Source organism: Dermacentor albipictus, unplaced genomic scaffold, assembly GCF_038994185.2.
Source record: "Dermacentor albipictus isolate Rhodes 1998 colony unplaced genomic scaffold, USDA_Dalb.pri_finalv2 scaffold_20, whole genome shotgun sequence".
Lineage (NCBI taxonomy): Eukaryota > Metazoa > Arthropoda > Arachnida > Ixodida > Ixodidae > Dermacentor > Dermacentor albipictus.
In genome coordinates, this window is record NW_027225574.1 from 3,649,904 (window position 1) to 3,667,585 (window position 17,682).

At 46.6% G+C, this 17,682-nt stretch overlaps 1 protein-coding gene across 2 annotated transcripts in view; it reads right to left on the minus strand.

The window, feature by feature from the left end:
* The window catches only part of LOC135919966 (presequence protease, mitochondrial), a 198,813-nt gene that overhangs the window by 60,273 nt on the left and 120,858 nt on the right, over positions 1-17,682 (minus strand). For both annotated transcript variants that reach the window (XM_070529293.1, XM_070529292.1), the window contains one exon: positions 10,790-10,890. In XM_070529293.1, coding sequence (XP_070385394.1) covers positions 10,790-10,890 — 101 coding nt within the window. The remainder of the gene's footprint in view (positions 1-10,789; positions 10,891-17,682) is intronic.

A 17,682-nucleotide genomic window follows, 5' to 3' on the forward strand; every position in this document is an offset into this window, starting at 1 on the left:
TGCATTCTCGGGCACGCTGATTTTAAGGCTAACCCTGGCTGGTTGAGCCGTTTCAAAGCCCGCCACGACATAGTGGCCAAAGTCATTTCCGGGGAGGCAGCAGCCGTCGACCCTTTGACAACGTCGTCGTGGCTGCTGAACAACAAAGAAGTATTAGACCAGTACAAGCCCTCGGACATTTACAACGCAGATGAGACGGCCTTATTCTACGAGATGCTGCCATCGAAGACCCTGGACTTAAAAGGCCAGAAATGCTGCGGGGGGAAACACAGCAAGCAGGGTGTAACAATTTTGTTGTGCACCAACATGGACAACACAGATAAACGGCCACTGCTTGTAATCGGCAGAAGTAAGAAGCCCCGCTGCTTCAAGGGAAATCGTCGGCTGCCCGTACAGTACACCGCGAACTTGAAGGCATGGATGACCCGGGCCATATTTGGCAGCTGGCTCAAGGCCTTCGATACGGACATGCGGAAGGCAGGCAGATCGGTCTGCCTTTTTTTGGACAATTGCAGTGCCCATCATGTCGATGACATGGAACTGGGAAACGTGCGCTTGGTTTTTTTTCCACCAAACTGCACTTCCATGCTGCAGCCGCTCGATCAAGGCGTCATTCGTAGCGTCAAGTGCGCCTACAAGGAGAGGCTGATTCAGTGTCTGCTGCTGAACCTCCAGTTGAAGCGTCCCACCGTAGTGGACATGTTCATGGCGCTTGAGATGATGGCCGCCGCATGGGTTGCGACGTCGCCAGCCGTGATAGCTAATTGTTTTAATCATGCCGGCTTCATTGCCACTTGACAAGCATCATGCGCTGATCCAGTGGCATCGCAAGAAGATTCGCCTGAAGGTGCACTAGTTGACAGTGCTGACGGCGCAGTGCCGCCATCGCTGGCCCACGCATGGGATGAACTTTCTGCCGTGACAGATAGTGTTCCGGATGGCCTCAGAATCGATGAGTTCGTTCGTGTGGATGAAGGTGTTGTCGTCCATGAAGAAATGACTGATGAGGTCATCATAAGTAGCGTTTGCCAAGGTGCTGACGACGACGACGACCACCAGGCATTAAATCAAGAGAGGACTGCGAACCTGCGGGATGTGTTGAATGCCTTCAATGTAATTCGATCATTTTTCAGTGAGCATGATGACGACGTTGCAATGGACCACTTCTTGCAGTGCGAGTCGAGAGCAGTAAAATTGCTGCAAGGCAAGGCTCGGCAAAGTAAGCTGACTGACTTTTGGCAATAAATTTTTTTTTTGTTCTTTTTGCAAGTCAATTTCCTTCCCTGCCTCATTCTCGTGCTAACGAAATTCCCGCAAAAGCGAAATGTTTTGCTTTCCCCGGCGATTTCGTTATTGCAGGTTTCGAATGTATTCCGCCACATCGACCCGGAAATGTCTGAAGGGAAAAAAGTCTGCCTACTCATGCATGGTGTGAAAGAGGAACTTTTCACCGGAATGGTAAGAAGCCCACTGAAGACCGTTGACGAGTTTCTTCGCGAGGCCAAGAGCATCGAGAAGACACTGGAAATGCGGAACCGGCAATTTGACCACCGCACCAACTCAACAAACTACGCCGGAGTTCAATTACTGGCCACTGACGACTTGTGTGAGACTATCAGTGCAGTCGTACGAGGGGAGCTTCAGAAGCTCTTCCCTTCATCGCAGCCTCAAGTGGCCTCAATCGCCTCAATTGTCAAAGAAGAAATCCAGCGGTCGTTTGGAGTTCCCGAGGTGCAACCGCAATCACCGCAGCCCCAGCTGAAAGCGATGACCTACGCCACTATCGCCCGCCATCAAGGTCCCCCTCCACGACGGCGCCAGGGCTCTGTAAGGCCGCAATTCCGTCGACCACCGCCGCCGCCGCCAGCACGCCCACCCATCGCCCAGCGCCGCTGCCCGAGGAAGACAGACGTCTGGCGCGCTCCTGGCCACCGCCCGCTCTGCTACTACTGCAGAGAAGCGGGTCACGTCTACCAACGATGCCCATACCGGGAGATGGGACTGCAAGGGTTCGCTGTTAACTTGCCACAAACACAGCTTAGCGAACGACCTCACGATATCGCAGACTACCTTGGCGCTACTCAGTGGAGATCTCGACAACCGTTGGCCATCACCAGGCCGCTACCTGTCGCCGCAGCACCGTCCATACACTGGCCGAGCCCGGGGCCGCTCTGCAAGTCCATATCCGGAAAACTAAAAGCAGCAACCGATGGAGGTGCGGTTGCTGGTCGTCAAACTGAGGAAGATCCTCCGCCGCCAACAAAGACGCCGATGAGGCTATCTCGACGACATAACGACACGCCGCCGTCTCGACGAAGTCTGGAAGCAAAGAACACGCTGACGACAGACAACCTGATGACACCATGTACCAGCCACAGGTCAACGCGATTCAGCCGTGATCCGACACCAAGACCTAACTGTAACGCAAGACAAAGAACCACCGACCTAGACGTGCTTCGCGACGGCTACGCAGTTACCGCCTTAGTCAACACAGGGGCCGATTACTCCGTCATGAGTGGATACATCGCCGCCCAGTTGAAGAAAGTCAAGACTGCATGGGAAGGCCCTCAAATTCAGACCGCTGGAGGACATGTTAGTACGCCGACTGAAATCTACATGGCAAGAATTACCGTTCATGACTGGACTTACCCTGCCACCTTCGTTACCCTCAAACAGTGTTCACAAGATGTCATTCTCGGTATGGACTTCCTGAACCAACACGGCGCAATCATCGACCTGAAGTGGAAATCAATAACGCTGTCGGAAGACCGAGCGATAGCACTGGAGAGCTCTCGTAGTCACCATTCCTTGAGTGTAGAAGATCAAGTGAGCCTCCCGCCACGCTCCAGCATTATTATTTCTGTCAGCACCAAAACACCCGCTGAAATAGAAGGTGTCATCGAGGGTGACCAACGTCTACTACTCAACTGTGAAATTTGCGTCGCAAGAGGATCGCTCGACTGCACGGAGGAAAAATGGAAGTGTTCCTGACAAACTTCAGCCAGGAGTTCAAGCACATCAACAAGGGCATGACGATCACGTACATCGAGGAAATTCTGGAAACCAGCAATGCATTTGTCCTCTCGGATTCTGCTGCATCTACCCCGATGACCGTAATTCCTGAACCAGACTTCGACATAAATCCAAGTCTCCCCATGATTAAGCAGCAACTGCTCAGAAGTCTGCTTCGACGATACAAAGACTGCTTTTCGACGTCATCGAGGATTCAACAAACATCAGTCGCAATGCATCACATAATGATCGAAGAGTGCGCTCGACCAATCTGCCAGCGCCCTTACCAAGTTCCGACGCAAGAACGCAAGAAGCTATTAGGCAACAAGTCGACGAAATGCTGCGTGACTACATCATCCAGCCGTCAAAAAGCCCGTGCGCATCTCCTGTAGTCTTGGTAAAGAAAAAGGACAGAACCCTACGTTTCTGCGTCGATTACCGTCGACTTAACAAGATCACGAAGAAGGACGTATACCCCCTCCCATGGATAGACGACGCATTGGATCGGCTCTGCAATGCTAAATATTTTTCGTCGATAGATCTCAAGTCTGGCTACTGGCAAACAGAAGTCGATGAGAGAGATCGCGAAAAGACCGCCTTCATCACGCCAGACGGCCTCCACGAGTTCAAGGTCATGCCATTCGGACTGTGCTCGGCGTCTGCAACGTTCCAACGCTTGATGGACACGGTTTTAGCAGGATTGAAGTGGCAGACCTGTCTTGTTTATTTGGATGACGTCGTCATCTTCGCCGAAAATTTCGACTATCACCTTAGGCGGCTTGCGACAGTACTAGAGGCCATCAAGTCATCAGGGCTCACTCTGAAGCTGGAAGAGTGCCGCTTCGCTTACGATGAGCTTCTGTTCCTAGACCACGTCATCAGCAAATCTGGAGTCCGCCCCGACCCACAGAAGACAGCTGCCATCGCAAAGTTTCTGCAGCCCAACAACAAGAAGGCAGTGCATAGATTCCTTGGCATGTGCGCCTACTACAGGCACTTTGTCAAGGACTTTTCACGCACCGCGGAGCCGCTGACACATCTAACAAACTTCGCAGGCCGACGCATTTCAAGAACTCAAACGACGCATGCAGTCGCCGCCAGTACTTGCGCACTTCGACGAGGACGCTGATACCGAAATCCACACTGACGGAAGTAGCCTAGGCCTCGGTGTCGTCCTAGTCCAGAGGAGAGACGGACTTGAACAGGTGATAGCTTACGCTAGCCGGTCGCTGTCTAAAGTGGAAGGCAATTATTCTACGACCGAAAAGGAATGCCTCGCCATCGTTTGGGCTACAGCAAAATTCCGCCCTTACCTATATGGCAGGCCATTCAAAGTTGTCGGCGACCATCATGAGTTGTGTTGGCTAGATAATTTAAAGGATCCTTTAGGACGACTGGCGCGGTGGAGCCGCAGACTACAAGAATACGACATCACTGTAACTTACAAGTCCGGACGAAAACACTTTGATGCCGATTGCCTATGACGCGCCCCCATTGACCTGCCGCCGCAAGATGACGAGGATGACGAGGCCTTCCTTGGATTAATAAGCGCAGAAGACTTCACTGAACAGCAACAAGCAGACCCGGAGGTAAAAAGCTTCGTCGAGTATTTGGAAGGGCACACCGACGTTGTCCCTAGGGCATTTAAGCGAGGCTTGTCTTCGTTCTCGCTTCAAAACAACCTACTAGTAAAGAAGAACTTCTCACCAGTCCGCACCAACTACCTTCTTGTTCCCTCAACGCTGCGTCCAGAAGTACTGCATGCCGTGCATGACGATCCGACCGCTGGGCACCTCGGATTCTCCCAGACGCTATCAAGGATACAGGAAAGGTATTACTGGCCGTGCCTGATCACCGACGTTTCCCTTACATCAAGACATGCCGAGACTGTCAGCGATGCAAGATACCAGTGACAAGGCCAGCGGGATTACTAAAACCGATCGAGCCTCCTAGCCGACCATTTCAGCAGATCAGGATGGACTTGTTTGGACCCTTTCCGACGTCAACAACTGGAAATAAGTGGATAGTCGTGGCGACGGACTACCTCACCTGCTTCGCTGAAACAAAAGCTCTGCCGAAAGGTAGCGCAGCCGAAGTGGCGAAATTCGTCGTCGAGAACATCCTGCTGCGACATGGCGCCCCAGAAGTCCCCATCAGCGACAAAGGAACGGCCTTTACAGCGGAGCTCACCCAAGCCATTCTGCAGTAATGTCAGACAAGGCACAGGAGGACAACTGCCTACCATCCACAGACGAATGGTCTTACGGAGCACCTGAATAAGACCCTCGCCGACATGCTAGCAATGTACGTCGATGTCGAGCAGAAGACATGGGATGCAGTCCTGCCGTACGTAACCTTTGCTTACAACACGGCGGTGGAAAAAACAACACAGATCCCGCCATTCAAGCTGGTTTACGGCAGGAACCCGACGATGACTCTCGACACCATGCTGCCGCACATCACCAACGAAGAGAATCTTGACGTTGCCACCTATCTCCAGCACGCAGAAGAAGCCCGACAGCTTGCCTGCCTACGGATCAAGAACCAGCAGTGTACCGACAGCCGACACTACAACCTCCGACAACTCTATGTCGAATACCAGCCCGGTGACCGTGTTTGGGTTTGGACTCCTATACGGCGACGAGGACTCAGTGAGAAACTATTGTGTCGTTATCATCCGACGTATTGGCGCACTGGATTATGACGTCGTGCCAGACAACATTTCGCATTCACAGCGGTGCCGTGCACGATCTGAAGTGGTCCACGTGGTGTGTCTTAAGCCCTTTTAAGCACGGTGACAAACTTCCTTAGTTTGTTGTTTCTTTGCTATGGGTGTTTTTGTTTATTACTTTCGTTTGTTTGCAGCATTGGGTCAATGCTTTTTAAGAGGGGGGTATTGGCACATGTACATGTTTATCTTTATCGGGTGACCATTTTTCACCGCCTAACAAATGTTATCGCACAGCGCAGGACGCGCTTGCATGTAAAAGAAGTTTCTGGAATGTTATCGATGGTTCCGTTCACTGTCTTTCATTGCAACTTGTGTAATCTGATTGCATGTATGCATGACGCGAATAGTGTAGAACTTTGTGGAAGACACGCGGGTCCCAGCGATTACTCTGGAATGTTCAACGACGGATTTATAAAAGCCGACGCGCTTGACCCGCTGATCAGATTTTGACGATCGCTGACTGTGTTCGCCGTCGTTGCCACTCTTTAAGTGTAGCCTGTTTTTGTGGGCACAGGTTCGCCCAATAAAAGTTAGTTTCGTCTTTCACAGTATTGCTATGTACCGTGTTCTTTATACGTTACTACCATGTGACAGTATCATAAGGCTCCAATAGCATCTGTTATTATGGCCAGCACGTTACTTACAATTCTTAGTTGTTACATAACAGGCTCTTTTACACACAAGCACTTCAAGAAATGAATATTCCAATTAGCCTAAAACCCACGATATGTGGTACAGAGATTGCATTCTAACTTTTGGGAGCAACTAAATTAAGTGTAAAATAATGTTTTGTGTTTGGTTCATACTAATATCAGCAGTTGGAAATTAGCACTTGCTATCATCTGTTTTTCGTCCATGTCCAGTTCTGGACTTGATATTTATGATCATGAAACTTGCGGTACACTCGGCTTGTATCAACCATGCTCAGACTTGGATTGCAGCAATGTGCTCAACAATGCCTGCTCTACATGTGCCCAGAGAGAGAGAGAGAATAAACTTTATAGAAAAGAGCACACGAGCGTAGTAGCTGTTCCACTGTGCAGTGGGTGGTACCCTCAGTACACGAGTCCAGCGGCCTTAGCTGCCCTTCTCGCTCGGTTTACCAGGTTGATCTGGTCCCGTCGAGTCTGAGCTGGATAGTGCTGCTTCCCATTGCCGTGTGGTAGGCTGTGTTATGGGTGTGAGCAATGGTGTGCTTGCGCAAGCCCATGCCGTGTGGTAAAACGTTGCGCATTGATCACAGTGTGGGCATTTATAGGAATATAGGAATATAGGGTGTTTGGTGTGGTAGAGATTCTAGCGAGGATATGTGTTTGTTTGCAATTTTTACCACATTACGGCGTCCTCTCGCGTCAGAGCATTATGAGGCGGCGGTAGTGTTTTTCGTGAAAGGCGAGAGTGTTGTAGGATGTGCATGTACAGTATGTTAATGGCTTGGGGTGGAACTGCTCGGCGTGATCCTCTCACGGCTCGCAGTGTGCATGTGCTCAAGCGCAGGCGTGTGCCTGCTGATTGCCGCGTCAGGACTCATGCCCTGGGGTTCACAAGACTTGTATATATGGCGGGAGCTGGTGCGTCCCAATCAGAATGCAATGTGCAGCCCTGGAAATCTTGGCCCTGGAAAAATTTCTGCATGCCGTCTGAGAGTCCGTCAGAACTATGACGCACTCCCGTGTGGTCTCGTGATGGCTAACACTATCGCTAGTTCCTCTGCCTCTGCAGTGCTCGCTCTGGAAACTGACGACGCATTAATTTCAGTCTCATGATTGTCGACTACGCTGGTGACCAATGCAGTGCTTCTTGCCATGCTGGCCCTGTCTACGTACAAAACATTGGGATGGTTCTCATACTTCCTCGCGAGCGCCTGCACTCGGGTATGTCGCCGTCCAATGTGGAAGTTCGTGTGCATGTTTCTGAGAATTGTTGAGATGTGCATGGTTTCCTGTATTCGTGTTGGGATTTTTTTCAGTGTGCCAGTCTTCCGTATGGAACATCCAAGACGTTTCAAGATGTAGTGTCCCCCTGTTGTGCGTTGTAGCCTTTCCTTCTGGTTTACCAGGTGGGCCTCTATAGGTAATTTCCTGTCCGTTGTTGTACACCCCTGTCTCCTGTAAGCAAAAAGTAGCCGTTCCAAGTGGGAGTCCGCGCGCTTGCTTATATGCCTTGTGTATCAACCGGTCGAGTACCTCCACTTCCACATTGCTGAAATTTAATTATGGTGCCAAGTACGCGACGGGGCTCACAACCAGAGCCTGCACTAGTTGGATCAGGTCCTGTTCCTCGAGTGCCCTCTTCCCGCTGGTAATTTGTTGCATGATGCACAAGATCTGCATGGTCGTGTATTGCAGCTTCTGCATGGTGTATCCTCTGCCCCCGTCCTTTTGTAAGTGTAAGTCGAGGATACTAAGTCCGTCCACCTTGGGGATTTCTCTAGGACCTATCTACAGGTGGATGGTTGGTGCCTGGGTTGTTGATCGTCCTCGTGAGCACTTCTCGATTATGAGGAGCTCCGGCTTCTCCGGTGCACATTGCAGTCTGCACGTCTCCGCGTATCTTGCTACGACGTCCACTGCCTCCGGCAATGCCTCTTGTTGTTCTCCTATGGACCCTCTGACTGTACATATTGTAATGTCGTCTGCAACTGCAGGCCGCTGGCCAGAGCAGTTGGAGGTTAGAAGCTGAAACATGTCAGTGTTGCTGTTGTAAGCAAACATAGAAGACCAACAGCGCACACCTGCCACAAAAGATACCGCACCAATAACGAAAGTTTGGGCAGCCATGTGACGGGAACACCACCAGATCTTGCTTACACTCCCACATCAAAGGTGAGAGCAAATCCAACTGCTCTGAAAGAACCAGTTGAGTACGTTCCAGATTTATTTCGACCAGCCAAATGTAAAGCATTCTGCCAGAGTGCTCTAGAGCCCTCTAAAGCAATCCACCAAATGTATCATTATTGACTATGGCACTGCTACTGAGAATGAGGTTGCAATTTCCGTAATGGAGTGGAGTGCAAAAACGGATGTGTACTGTGCCTTGGGTGCACAGTAAACTAAGGTGCTTAAAATTAAAAAGTCCCTTAATATGGCATTTATCATGTGTGCTTTATTGCTTTGGGATGCTAAACCTTGTAATTAAACTTTACGAGAGCTACACTGGGACCAAAAAAAACATGCCTCACATCCAGCTAGTGACACTCTACAGACAAGCATTGCTCATCCACAGAGTGCAGCACACAAGAGAAACTACAGCAGTGGCCTGGACCATTGATGCGGTGCAGAGAAGACATGAGTCAGATGTCAAGGGAAGTAAACCAAGGCAAGCAGTTCAAGGCTCTCACAAAATCGATAACAAGACTATTCAATGTGCCTTGACAACTACGTGTTTAAAAACCCTTGTTCTGGTGTATGTGCAACCAACATATATATTTAACCCATCTTTTAGTTAGATCATGTTCAGGAATACAGAATGACAAGAAATGATATTTGAGGGGCCCTGAAACACTTCTTATCTAAGTAAAGAAATGCATATGAAGTTAAACTATGCTATTTCAGAAACACTTTGCAGCAAAAAGTACTTCAATGCGTTCAGCAGAAGTGCAGTTATTGGCAATAAAAGATTACATTTGATCCCCTTCACAATGCTGACTCTCCTCCTTCAATGCCTTGCACGGCGAAGGCTACGGGGGAGCGAGGCGTGCCCACAATGCTCCGCCTACTTAACATCACCGTGGCACGCAGTTCAAGTTTGATTTTGGATGTTCATGTAGACACCACTATTTCCAATTTTGGTACCTATGACACGCCAAATGCTGTTGCCCTCAGTGAGCCACAGCACGCTCAGTGAGCTAAAGCCTGTAGCAGTGAGTGGGCTCGTCACAGCAACCGCGGTATGTATGCTACGTAGCAGATGCAGCTACATGCAACTGTAGTGTGTATGCGCAGCATCTGCTATGTGCACGACAGGGCTGGAGTACGTGCTCCTGCACATGTGCTTCATTCTGGCCATGCTACGTGATGCAGGCTGGCTTTGTCTTGCACCAGCCTGACTGACAGATAGCGCTGTCAATAGCTCAATACAAAGAGATGCCTGCCAAGGCATCTAGCCAGGAGTGCGTGCATGCTGGTAAGCGTATGTGTGGTCTGATCTTAAGTTTTGCGTGGATCGAGGCTAGTTGTGTTGTGCGAGATCCAACAGCTACAACACCAATAAGCATGGCCAAAGTTTAATTCCTACGCAGGCAGCTGCGGCTGAGCATGAGCAGACAATAGTCTGCTTCTTCCAGAAGTACATAATTCTTACTGAAATGCGAAAACAGATTTTAGCTTACTTGAGCCTGCTTATGCGTCAGTAAATATACACAATATCAGCAGGAAGCACTTCAAGTGCATGATCAGACGAGGATGGTGAAAGAAGACTGAGACACATAATAGGGCTCGCGTGTCTCGGCCTTCTTTCACCATTCTCGTCTGGTCATGCACTTGAAGTTTTTGTCATGTCTTACGAACACGCGCAAACAGCCAAGTAGGAAGAAGCGGAGTGATCGAAAAACCTTTATTGATTGATGTCAGCTATCTGCCAACAGCAGCCATCTATGGGAATCTTGCATATGACGACATATGCAAGCTACTGCCAGCTTCGAAACAGCTGAGGAGAAGGCCTCGCTCGAAAAGAGTGTCCGAGAAAAAGGAGACTTTACGCTCCCCTTGTGAGCTTCACGCATCACACATGACTACAAAATTTGGCTCAGATATTCATCGCAGTATATGCTATCCGCGGACTGCATTTTTTCCGCCATGCCCGAAGAGTGGTTCAGAACCCCTTTAACATTTTATTTGAAACAATTTTACCCTTTCCCTTTGGGGCTGTATTGACCAAATTTTACTGCGTCACTGTCCTCTATTATGCCCAATGAACGAATAGGTTAACAAAAGACATTAGCAAGAGAAACCTCTGTTATCTGCTTACTGTAAGCAACCACAGCGACTTAAATTCGTGCAATAAGACCATCTCATAGCCTTGCTTTGGGCATCAAAGCTTCCTTACCTGATAGAATCCTTCTTGAGCAGAGCATCTGCTAGAGCTCTCAACTGAGGCAACAAATACTTAAGGCTCCGTGCTTCAGCTAAAGTTTTCATTTGTGTTATCTGGAAAAAAAAAAAACAGGCTTTAAGCTTACCAGTAGTTGGTTTTTTGCACACACAAGCTCAATCCCCTGAAATAGTTATGCATAAAATGCTATAGTAAAGATCCCGGACTCAACAGTCACTATGAAAGAAAAACTGCCTCATTAGGATTATTTTTCAAATTCATAATTGAACACAAAAGAAGATCGTCAGAATGCATGTACTTTGACATTCAACACTAGAAAAAAAAAAGATTAGCCTGAAGACTGGAGCATTTATGCATGCTCAGTAATCCTTAACATTGCTTAAATTATTTCATGCTGTTATCCTATTCTTTCCTATTCAAAAACCTTTTGAGGCAATGCTTACAGACACTGTTCAGGTTTCTGTCTTTGCATTCGTCAAAATTGTGGTGCATTTCTTCTGAGGTAATCTAAAAAAAAAATTAATTTCTTTCTGGTCCAGTAACTTCTTTAGTGCCACAGAAGCCGCCTGCTTTTTCAAAAATAATATATGCATTAAATGATGCATCATTAATTCTCATTGACATAATCAGCTACTGCACCTGAATGCTTTTTTTTATATTATTAAACCACACTCACTACTGGATATTAAGCAACATACAGAATATGTACCAGCATGATATAGAGGCAGCTGTCATCATAATGACCATGAAACTAAATATACCACCTGCTGTGGTAGCTCAGTGTCTATGATGTTGCACTTTTGAGCTCACGGTCATGGGTTCGATTCCAGCAGTGGCGGCTGCAATCCAATAGGAGCGGAAGGCAAAAACGCTTGTGTGCCGTGCATTGGGTGCATGTTAAAGGAGTACTAACATGGTATTTTCGACTTTTCCATTTCCATTTTCCATTAAGTGAAGGTCCTTAGACTTCTAAACTGTAGAAAATATACTCACAATCCGCAGAGTGCCCTAAATAATGTAATAATACCAGCTTTTCTACAAGCAGTTTCGCTTTATTTCCCAGGAGGTTACTGTCATGGCATCGTGACACGAAAGGTGTTCACGTGGGAGCAGGATATTAAAAGATTTTGACACTTGCTCTGGCTTACACGGTCGCCTCCTAAGCTGCTACTCATGAGGCCTGACGTAGCAGCATAAGATACAACGAAGTGAGTCAGAGCGAGAAAGTGTTGCAATGTCCTTCTTTCACGTGACTGCCCTCTGTGTCATGACGTCCTAACAGTAACGTACTGGGAAACGAAACCAAAGCTGGCTGTAGAAAAGCTTTCAAGTCAAGTATTTAGGGCACTCTGAGGCTTTCCACTATTTTTTCTAAGGTTTAGAGGTCCCGGACCTTTATTTATTACAAAATAAAAGTAAAAGGAAAAACTATTAGAAGTATGCGAATAGCAGTATTTGAGACCAAATCAAATGCGAACAGAAGCTAATAGAATAAAGATTGAAAAGTTCCAGAAGCAAATCGAATCCAATATTTTTCAAATAGTTTGCAAATAATGTACAGCCTTCTCACCAATAATGTAAACTAATTTTCCCATCCTGGCTTTCACAACATAAAAAATTTTCTGTCATTATAGTGCACATTATAAAGAACACTTTATTATTTATTTATTTATTTAGTACATACTGCAGACCTTTCGGTCCAAACGGAGGGGCAATAGAATACATACAAACAAAAGAGAACAAATTAGGAGCAAGCAAATACAAATTTATACAATTTTTAGTCACACTGTGTCTGTAAACTGTCGTTCCAGTCTGATATTGTTCTGAGAAAAAAAGAAGATTTAAACGTGTCAGTTCGAACATAACAGGGTGCTAGTGAGTCCAGATGATGCTGTCTTGTGTGCCATGTTACTGCAGGCGTTATGCAAGTTGATAGTTTAATTTCAAGCCTGTTGTTGAGAAGAAGGGAAAGGAATTCAAGCCTTAGCAGCTTTCGGCGTGATTCAAGAGCGGGTATGGAATTTTCTGTCATAATTTTAGAGGGAGAATCCAGTCTTGTGAATTTATGAAATATAAGCTTAACTGCCTTTCTTTGTATTTTTTCAAGACGCGCGATATTTGACTTAGTGTAAAGATCCCATGATATACATGCATACTCAAACTTTGGTCTAACAAATGTAAAATAACAGAGCTATTTCACAATAGGAGGGGCATTTTTCAGTTTGTGTCTTAGGAAACAGAGTTTGCGAAAAGCAGAACAAATATCTTTAATGTGCATGTTCCACGACAATGTGGAAGTCAAAGTAACACCTAAGTATTTGTAGTTGTTAGTCTCACGCAGAGCTGAAGAACCTAGCTTATCAGGAAAAGGTAGTGTTTTTTGTTTTTTTTACGAGTAACATGAAGAAATTCGAATTTATCAGTGTTAACAAACATACCCCATTCATTATACCACTTCAATATGTTATTTAAATTCTTTTCGAGGACAGTCTGATCATTCTGACAAGTTATATCACTGTACAAAATACAATCATCGACAAACAGTCTTATTTGCACACCAGGAGTTATGGTTTTAACGATGTCACTTATATACATTAGAAACAGTAAAGGCCCCAAGACACTACCTTGGGGCCCCCCTGATCTGACTGGGGGAGTGGCCGAGCTATGTTCGCCAAGTGTAACATACTGAGTGCGTTTGCTCAGGTAAGCAATCCAGTTTATGAAAATGGCAGGTATGCCAATAATTGTAAGTTTGAAGATTAATTTGTTGTGTGAACCCTTATCGAAGGTTTTTCTGAAATCTAAAAATATTACATCCATTTGGCCATTATTGTCGAGAGATAAAGCAAACGAATGAATCACTGATACCAATTGCGTTACAGTCGAATAATCCTTTCTGAAGCCATGCTGAAACTCTGTGAGCACATTGTTTTCAGCCAAGAATTCTTTTATATAGTTTGCCACGATGTGCTCCAAGAGCTTGCAGCATTGTGATGTCAGAGAAATGGGATGATAATTTTGTAATCTTAATTGATCCCCCTTTTTAAATATTGGAACAACTCGGGGCACTCTCCATTCATCGGGCAGTTGTGCCGACAGCTGAGAAGCAGAAAAAATTCTTACAAGAAAGCTGGCAATAAGTTCAGCTAGGAGAATGCCAGCAAACTTTAGAGTAGGAAAAATTCGAGAGGCAGACATAGACAAAGAGACAGGAAGGTGGCTGGACTAAGAACTGAACTTTATTCATGAAAACGACGTCCCCCAAGTCTGTACTGAACATGCGCAGGCACAACAAAACAAAAACACGGTCAACACCTTATCTATACACGTCTACAATTATCAAGAAATAAAAGCTCTTTCTTGGTTAGGAACACAGATGGGGCACTTACACGCTTCTCGGGGCCAAGTTTATAGATGCGATAGGCTTCAATCAGTTCTCTTTCTTGCTGAGTCTTCGCCTTCGCCAAGATTGAAACGTCATTGAAGATAGGATCACAACCGCACTCCTTACAATGCAGCGGAAGATTACCTCCTGTGCCTGTGGGTATTAGATTTGCATGCTCACGCATGCGATCATTGACACAGCGACCGGTTTGTCCTATATAATCCCTACCACATGTCAAAGGGATACTGTACACTACACATGTGTCGCACGTGCGGTGCTTCACAACATGCTTGGTATTGCACGTACTCTTTCGCGAACTGTGCTGTGAGACCCTACTGCAAAGTTTTGCAAGCTTACAAGGCGCAGAACAAACCAAACTGACGTTGTTTCTTGCCGCAATCTTTTTCAATCGATAAGAAATGCCATGTACATACAGCATGACCACCAAGTTCTTCTTTATTTTGTCTCGCACTTCGCGATCCTCCCTGTTTTTCTTTTTCAAACGCTTGTACACAGATTCAGCCACTGCAGTGATCAAAGTCTTTGGGTAGCCTGCCGCTAACAGTCTCCTTTCTTGCTGGGCGGCACTGTCTTGCATTAGATGCGTACAACTCTTTTCCATCACATTCGACAAGCGCAAAGAGGCTATGCCACGCTTGACCAGTTTCGAGTGAGCGGATTGGTACGGTAGCAACGTCTTTTTAGTTCTTGGACTATAAGCCCAGCAAATGTGACCTTGAGGGTGAAAGGTTAGAGTCAAATCTAAAAACTTGATGGAATTTTCTTGTGGTGCCTCGTGGGTGAAACTAAGATGCCGAGAGCAATGCTGAAAAACTGATAAAATACTGCAAATGATATCAGGGAGACAATCACTTCGTCTGATATTTAAGAGAACCAGGAAATCGTTGACATACCTGAACACCCGGGCAACACGGTAATCGGTAATGGCGTCTGACAAAGACTTGTCGAATTTCACTAAGAAATTTCGTTTCAATCTTGGCGAAGGTGAAGACTCAGCAAGAAAGAGAACTGATTGAAGCAATTTGATTGAAGAAATTTCGTTTCAATCTTGGCGAAGGCGAAGACTCAGCAAGAAAGAGAACTGATTGACGCCTATCGCATCTATAAACTTGGCCCCGAGAAGTGTGTAAGCGCCCCATCTGTGTTCCTAACCAAGAAAGAGCTTTTATTTCTTGATAACTGTAGACGTGTATAGATAAGGTGTTGACCGTGTTTTTGTTTTGTTGTGCCTGCGCATGTTCAGTACGGACTTGGGGGACGTCGTTTTCATGAATAAAGTTCAGTTGTTAGTCCAGCCACCTTCCTGTCTTTTTGTCTATGTCTGCCTCTCGAATTTTTCCTACTCTAAAGTTTGCTGGCATTCTCCTAGCATAACCATGTACCAACTAGCCCAACAAGCCACTCTCATGAATAAGTTCAGAATAACAATAAAAGTACAAAAGGAGCATTAGGAATTACTAAGCAGTTTGCTCGCAAAGTTATGGCTCTTCAGAGGATATGTGGTCATGCATTATCATATAAAGTTTAGAAAGGCAGCCTTGTTGGCCACTTATATGTGTACACCTTCACAAGCAAATCATAAATACGTGCCGTCTGCTGCAATGACAGAGAGGGGAAAAAAAGCCCTTTTTCTCCAGATGGAATGGCTGCGGCAGTTGGAGCAACTATTGCATAAAGTACAGTAATCCCTCGTTATAACAAAGTCAGCGGGACGGCAAAAAAATGAGTTATAAACGGTAATTCAATATAAGCGACCACTCGAGAAAAGCTAACGCAGTCAAGCTTTAATTGTGCCACAACTGCAAGGAAGTCAAAATACAATATATTCAGAGAAGCACAGCTTTATTCAGGTGCAAACAAGGCAGTGAGCTTTGGCTGTTTCAAGTTCTTACCGGGCACAAGCAACGCCTGCTCTAATTTGACCAAGCATTGCACGAGGCTGTGGTCGCCGCCCATGCATTCACCCTTATTTAGCAGCAGGTGTAGGTACTCCCACGTCTGCACCATAGTTGGCACTTCACGTAGCTCTTCATCCGCCAGCTCTTCGTCCTCGTCGGGGCCACCAACGGTGTCAATTAGCATCTCCGCATCCGCCGCAGGGGCGACCATGGGAGCAGCAGCGTCAGCCAATGCGAATGTCTCGAAGTCACCTTCTCTCTTGACCAGCAATGTTATGAAGAACCTAGTACAAACCACTGCAAGTCCGGTCATCGTCAAGCTGGTCATCATCAGGGTTACTGACGACGGTGTGGGAAAAGCAGGTGTGCACAAAGCAGTTGGCAACCTTCCAAGGTGCAAGTTCTTTCCATGAAAAGTTCAGCAACTGGATTGCACCAAGCAAATCACTGTTGTAATTCTTGCTGGCGTCATATGCTGTGAGCATGCACTGCAAAAGAGCCCTGCAGTGGAACTTGCGGTCATAATGATGCCCTGATTCATCGGTTGCAGTACCACGGTTGTGTGTGCAGGCAAAAATTCCACAGCGATCGCCTTGAGGTTGTCGATCTTCCCGTGGCTCAGACAATTGTCAATTATGAAAAGCACTTGCCAATAATTTACATTGAATTGTCTATACAGGAGACGCACATAGTGTTAAAAAATAGCAGCAGTCATCCATGCTAGCTTGTTATTTCTGTAGTCTTTGTGTATTGTTACATTTCGGAAGCACTGCAGCTTCTCCGCCTTACCCAGTATCAACAAGAGAAGTTTGTCCTCACCTGTTGCATTGGCACCAAACAGCACTGTGACAAGCTCCTTGCTCTGTTTTCCTCCGGATGAGGATCTGCCAGCGGTAGTGAAAGTGCGATTCGGTAGCATCTTGTAGAAAAATGCAGCCTCGTCTAGGTTGTAGATGTCTTTGTCTTCATACTTTTCAAGTAGAGCTTAGAGCGGATGTTGGTGCTATACGTCGACAGTGTCACGGTTTATGACTGTGCTTTCACCAAAAATCGACTTCAAGGTTACGCCATGTCGTTTCTTGAACTGCTCAAGCCAGCCATTGCTGCACTTGAAATCTTTATGGCCCATTTGGAGAGCGATAGCTTCGGCTTTTGCAGTAAGTGCAGGTCCATGTATGGGGAGATTAGCACTTCTGGCGTTCTTCAGCCACTGTAGAAATGCACCTTCTACTTCGGGGTATATTGAATTGAGATTCCTCTTTCTCTTTGCCAAGAAGCTCTTTTCAAAGCCATCCAGCACAGCTTCCTTGTTGTTCAATACAGTTGATAAAGTAGACGGTAGTATGCCAAATTCCTTCGTGATGTCAGTTTTCTGCCGGCCGCCTTTTTCCACTTCTTTCATCAGCAGAACTTTCTGCTCTAAAGCAAGACACTTTCGCCTGGAGACTGATTGAGTCATTTATCACTGTAGACCACAAAAGCACACGCGAGGCATGCCTAACGAAGCACTCCAAATAACACACAATTATATGGCCTGCAGCATGGACCCAAATGCACGTGCCGTCGGCGCCAAAGTGACTGAG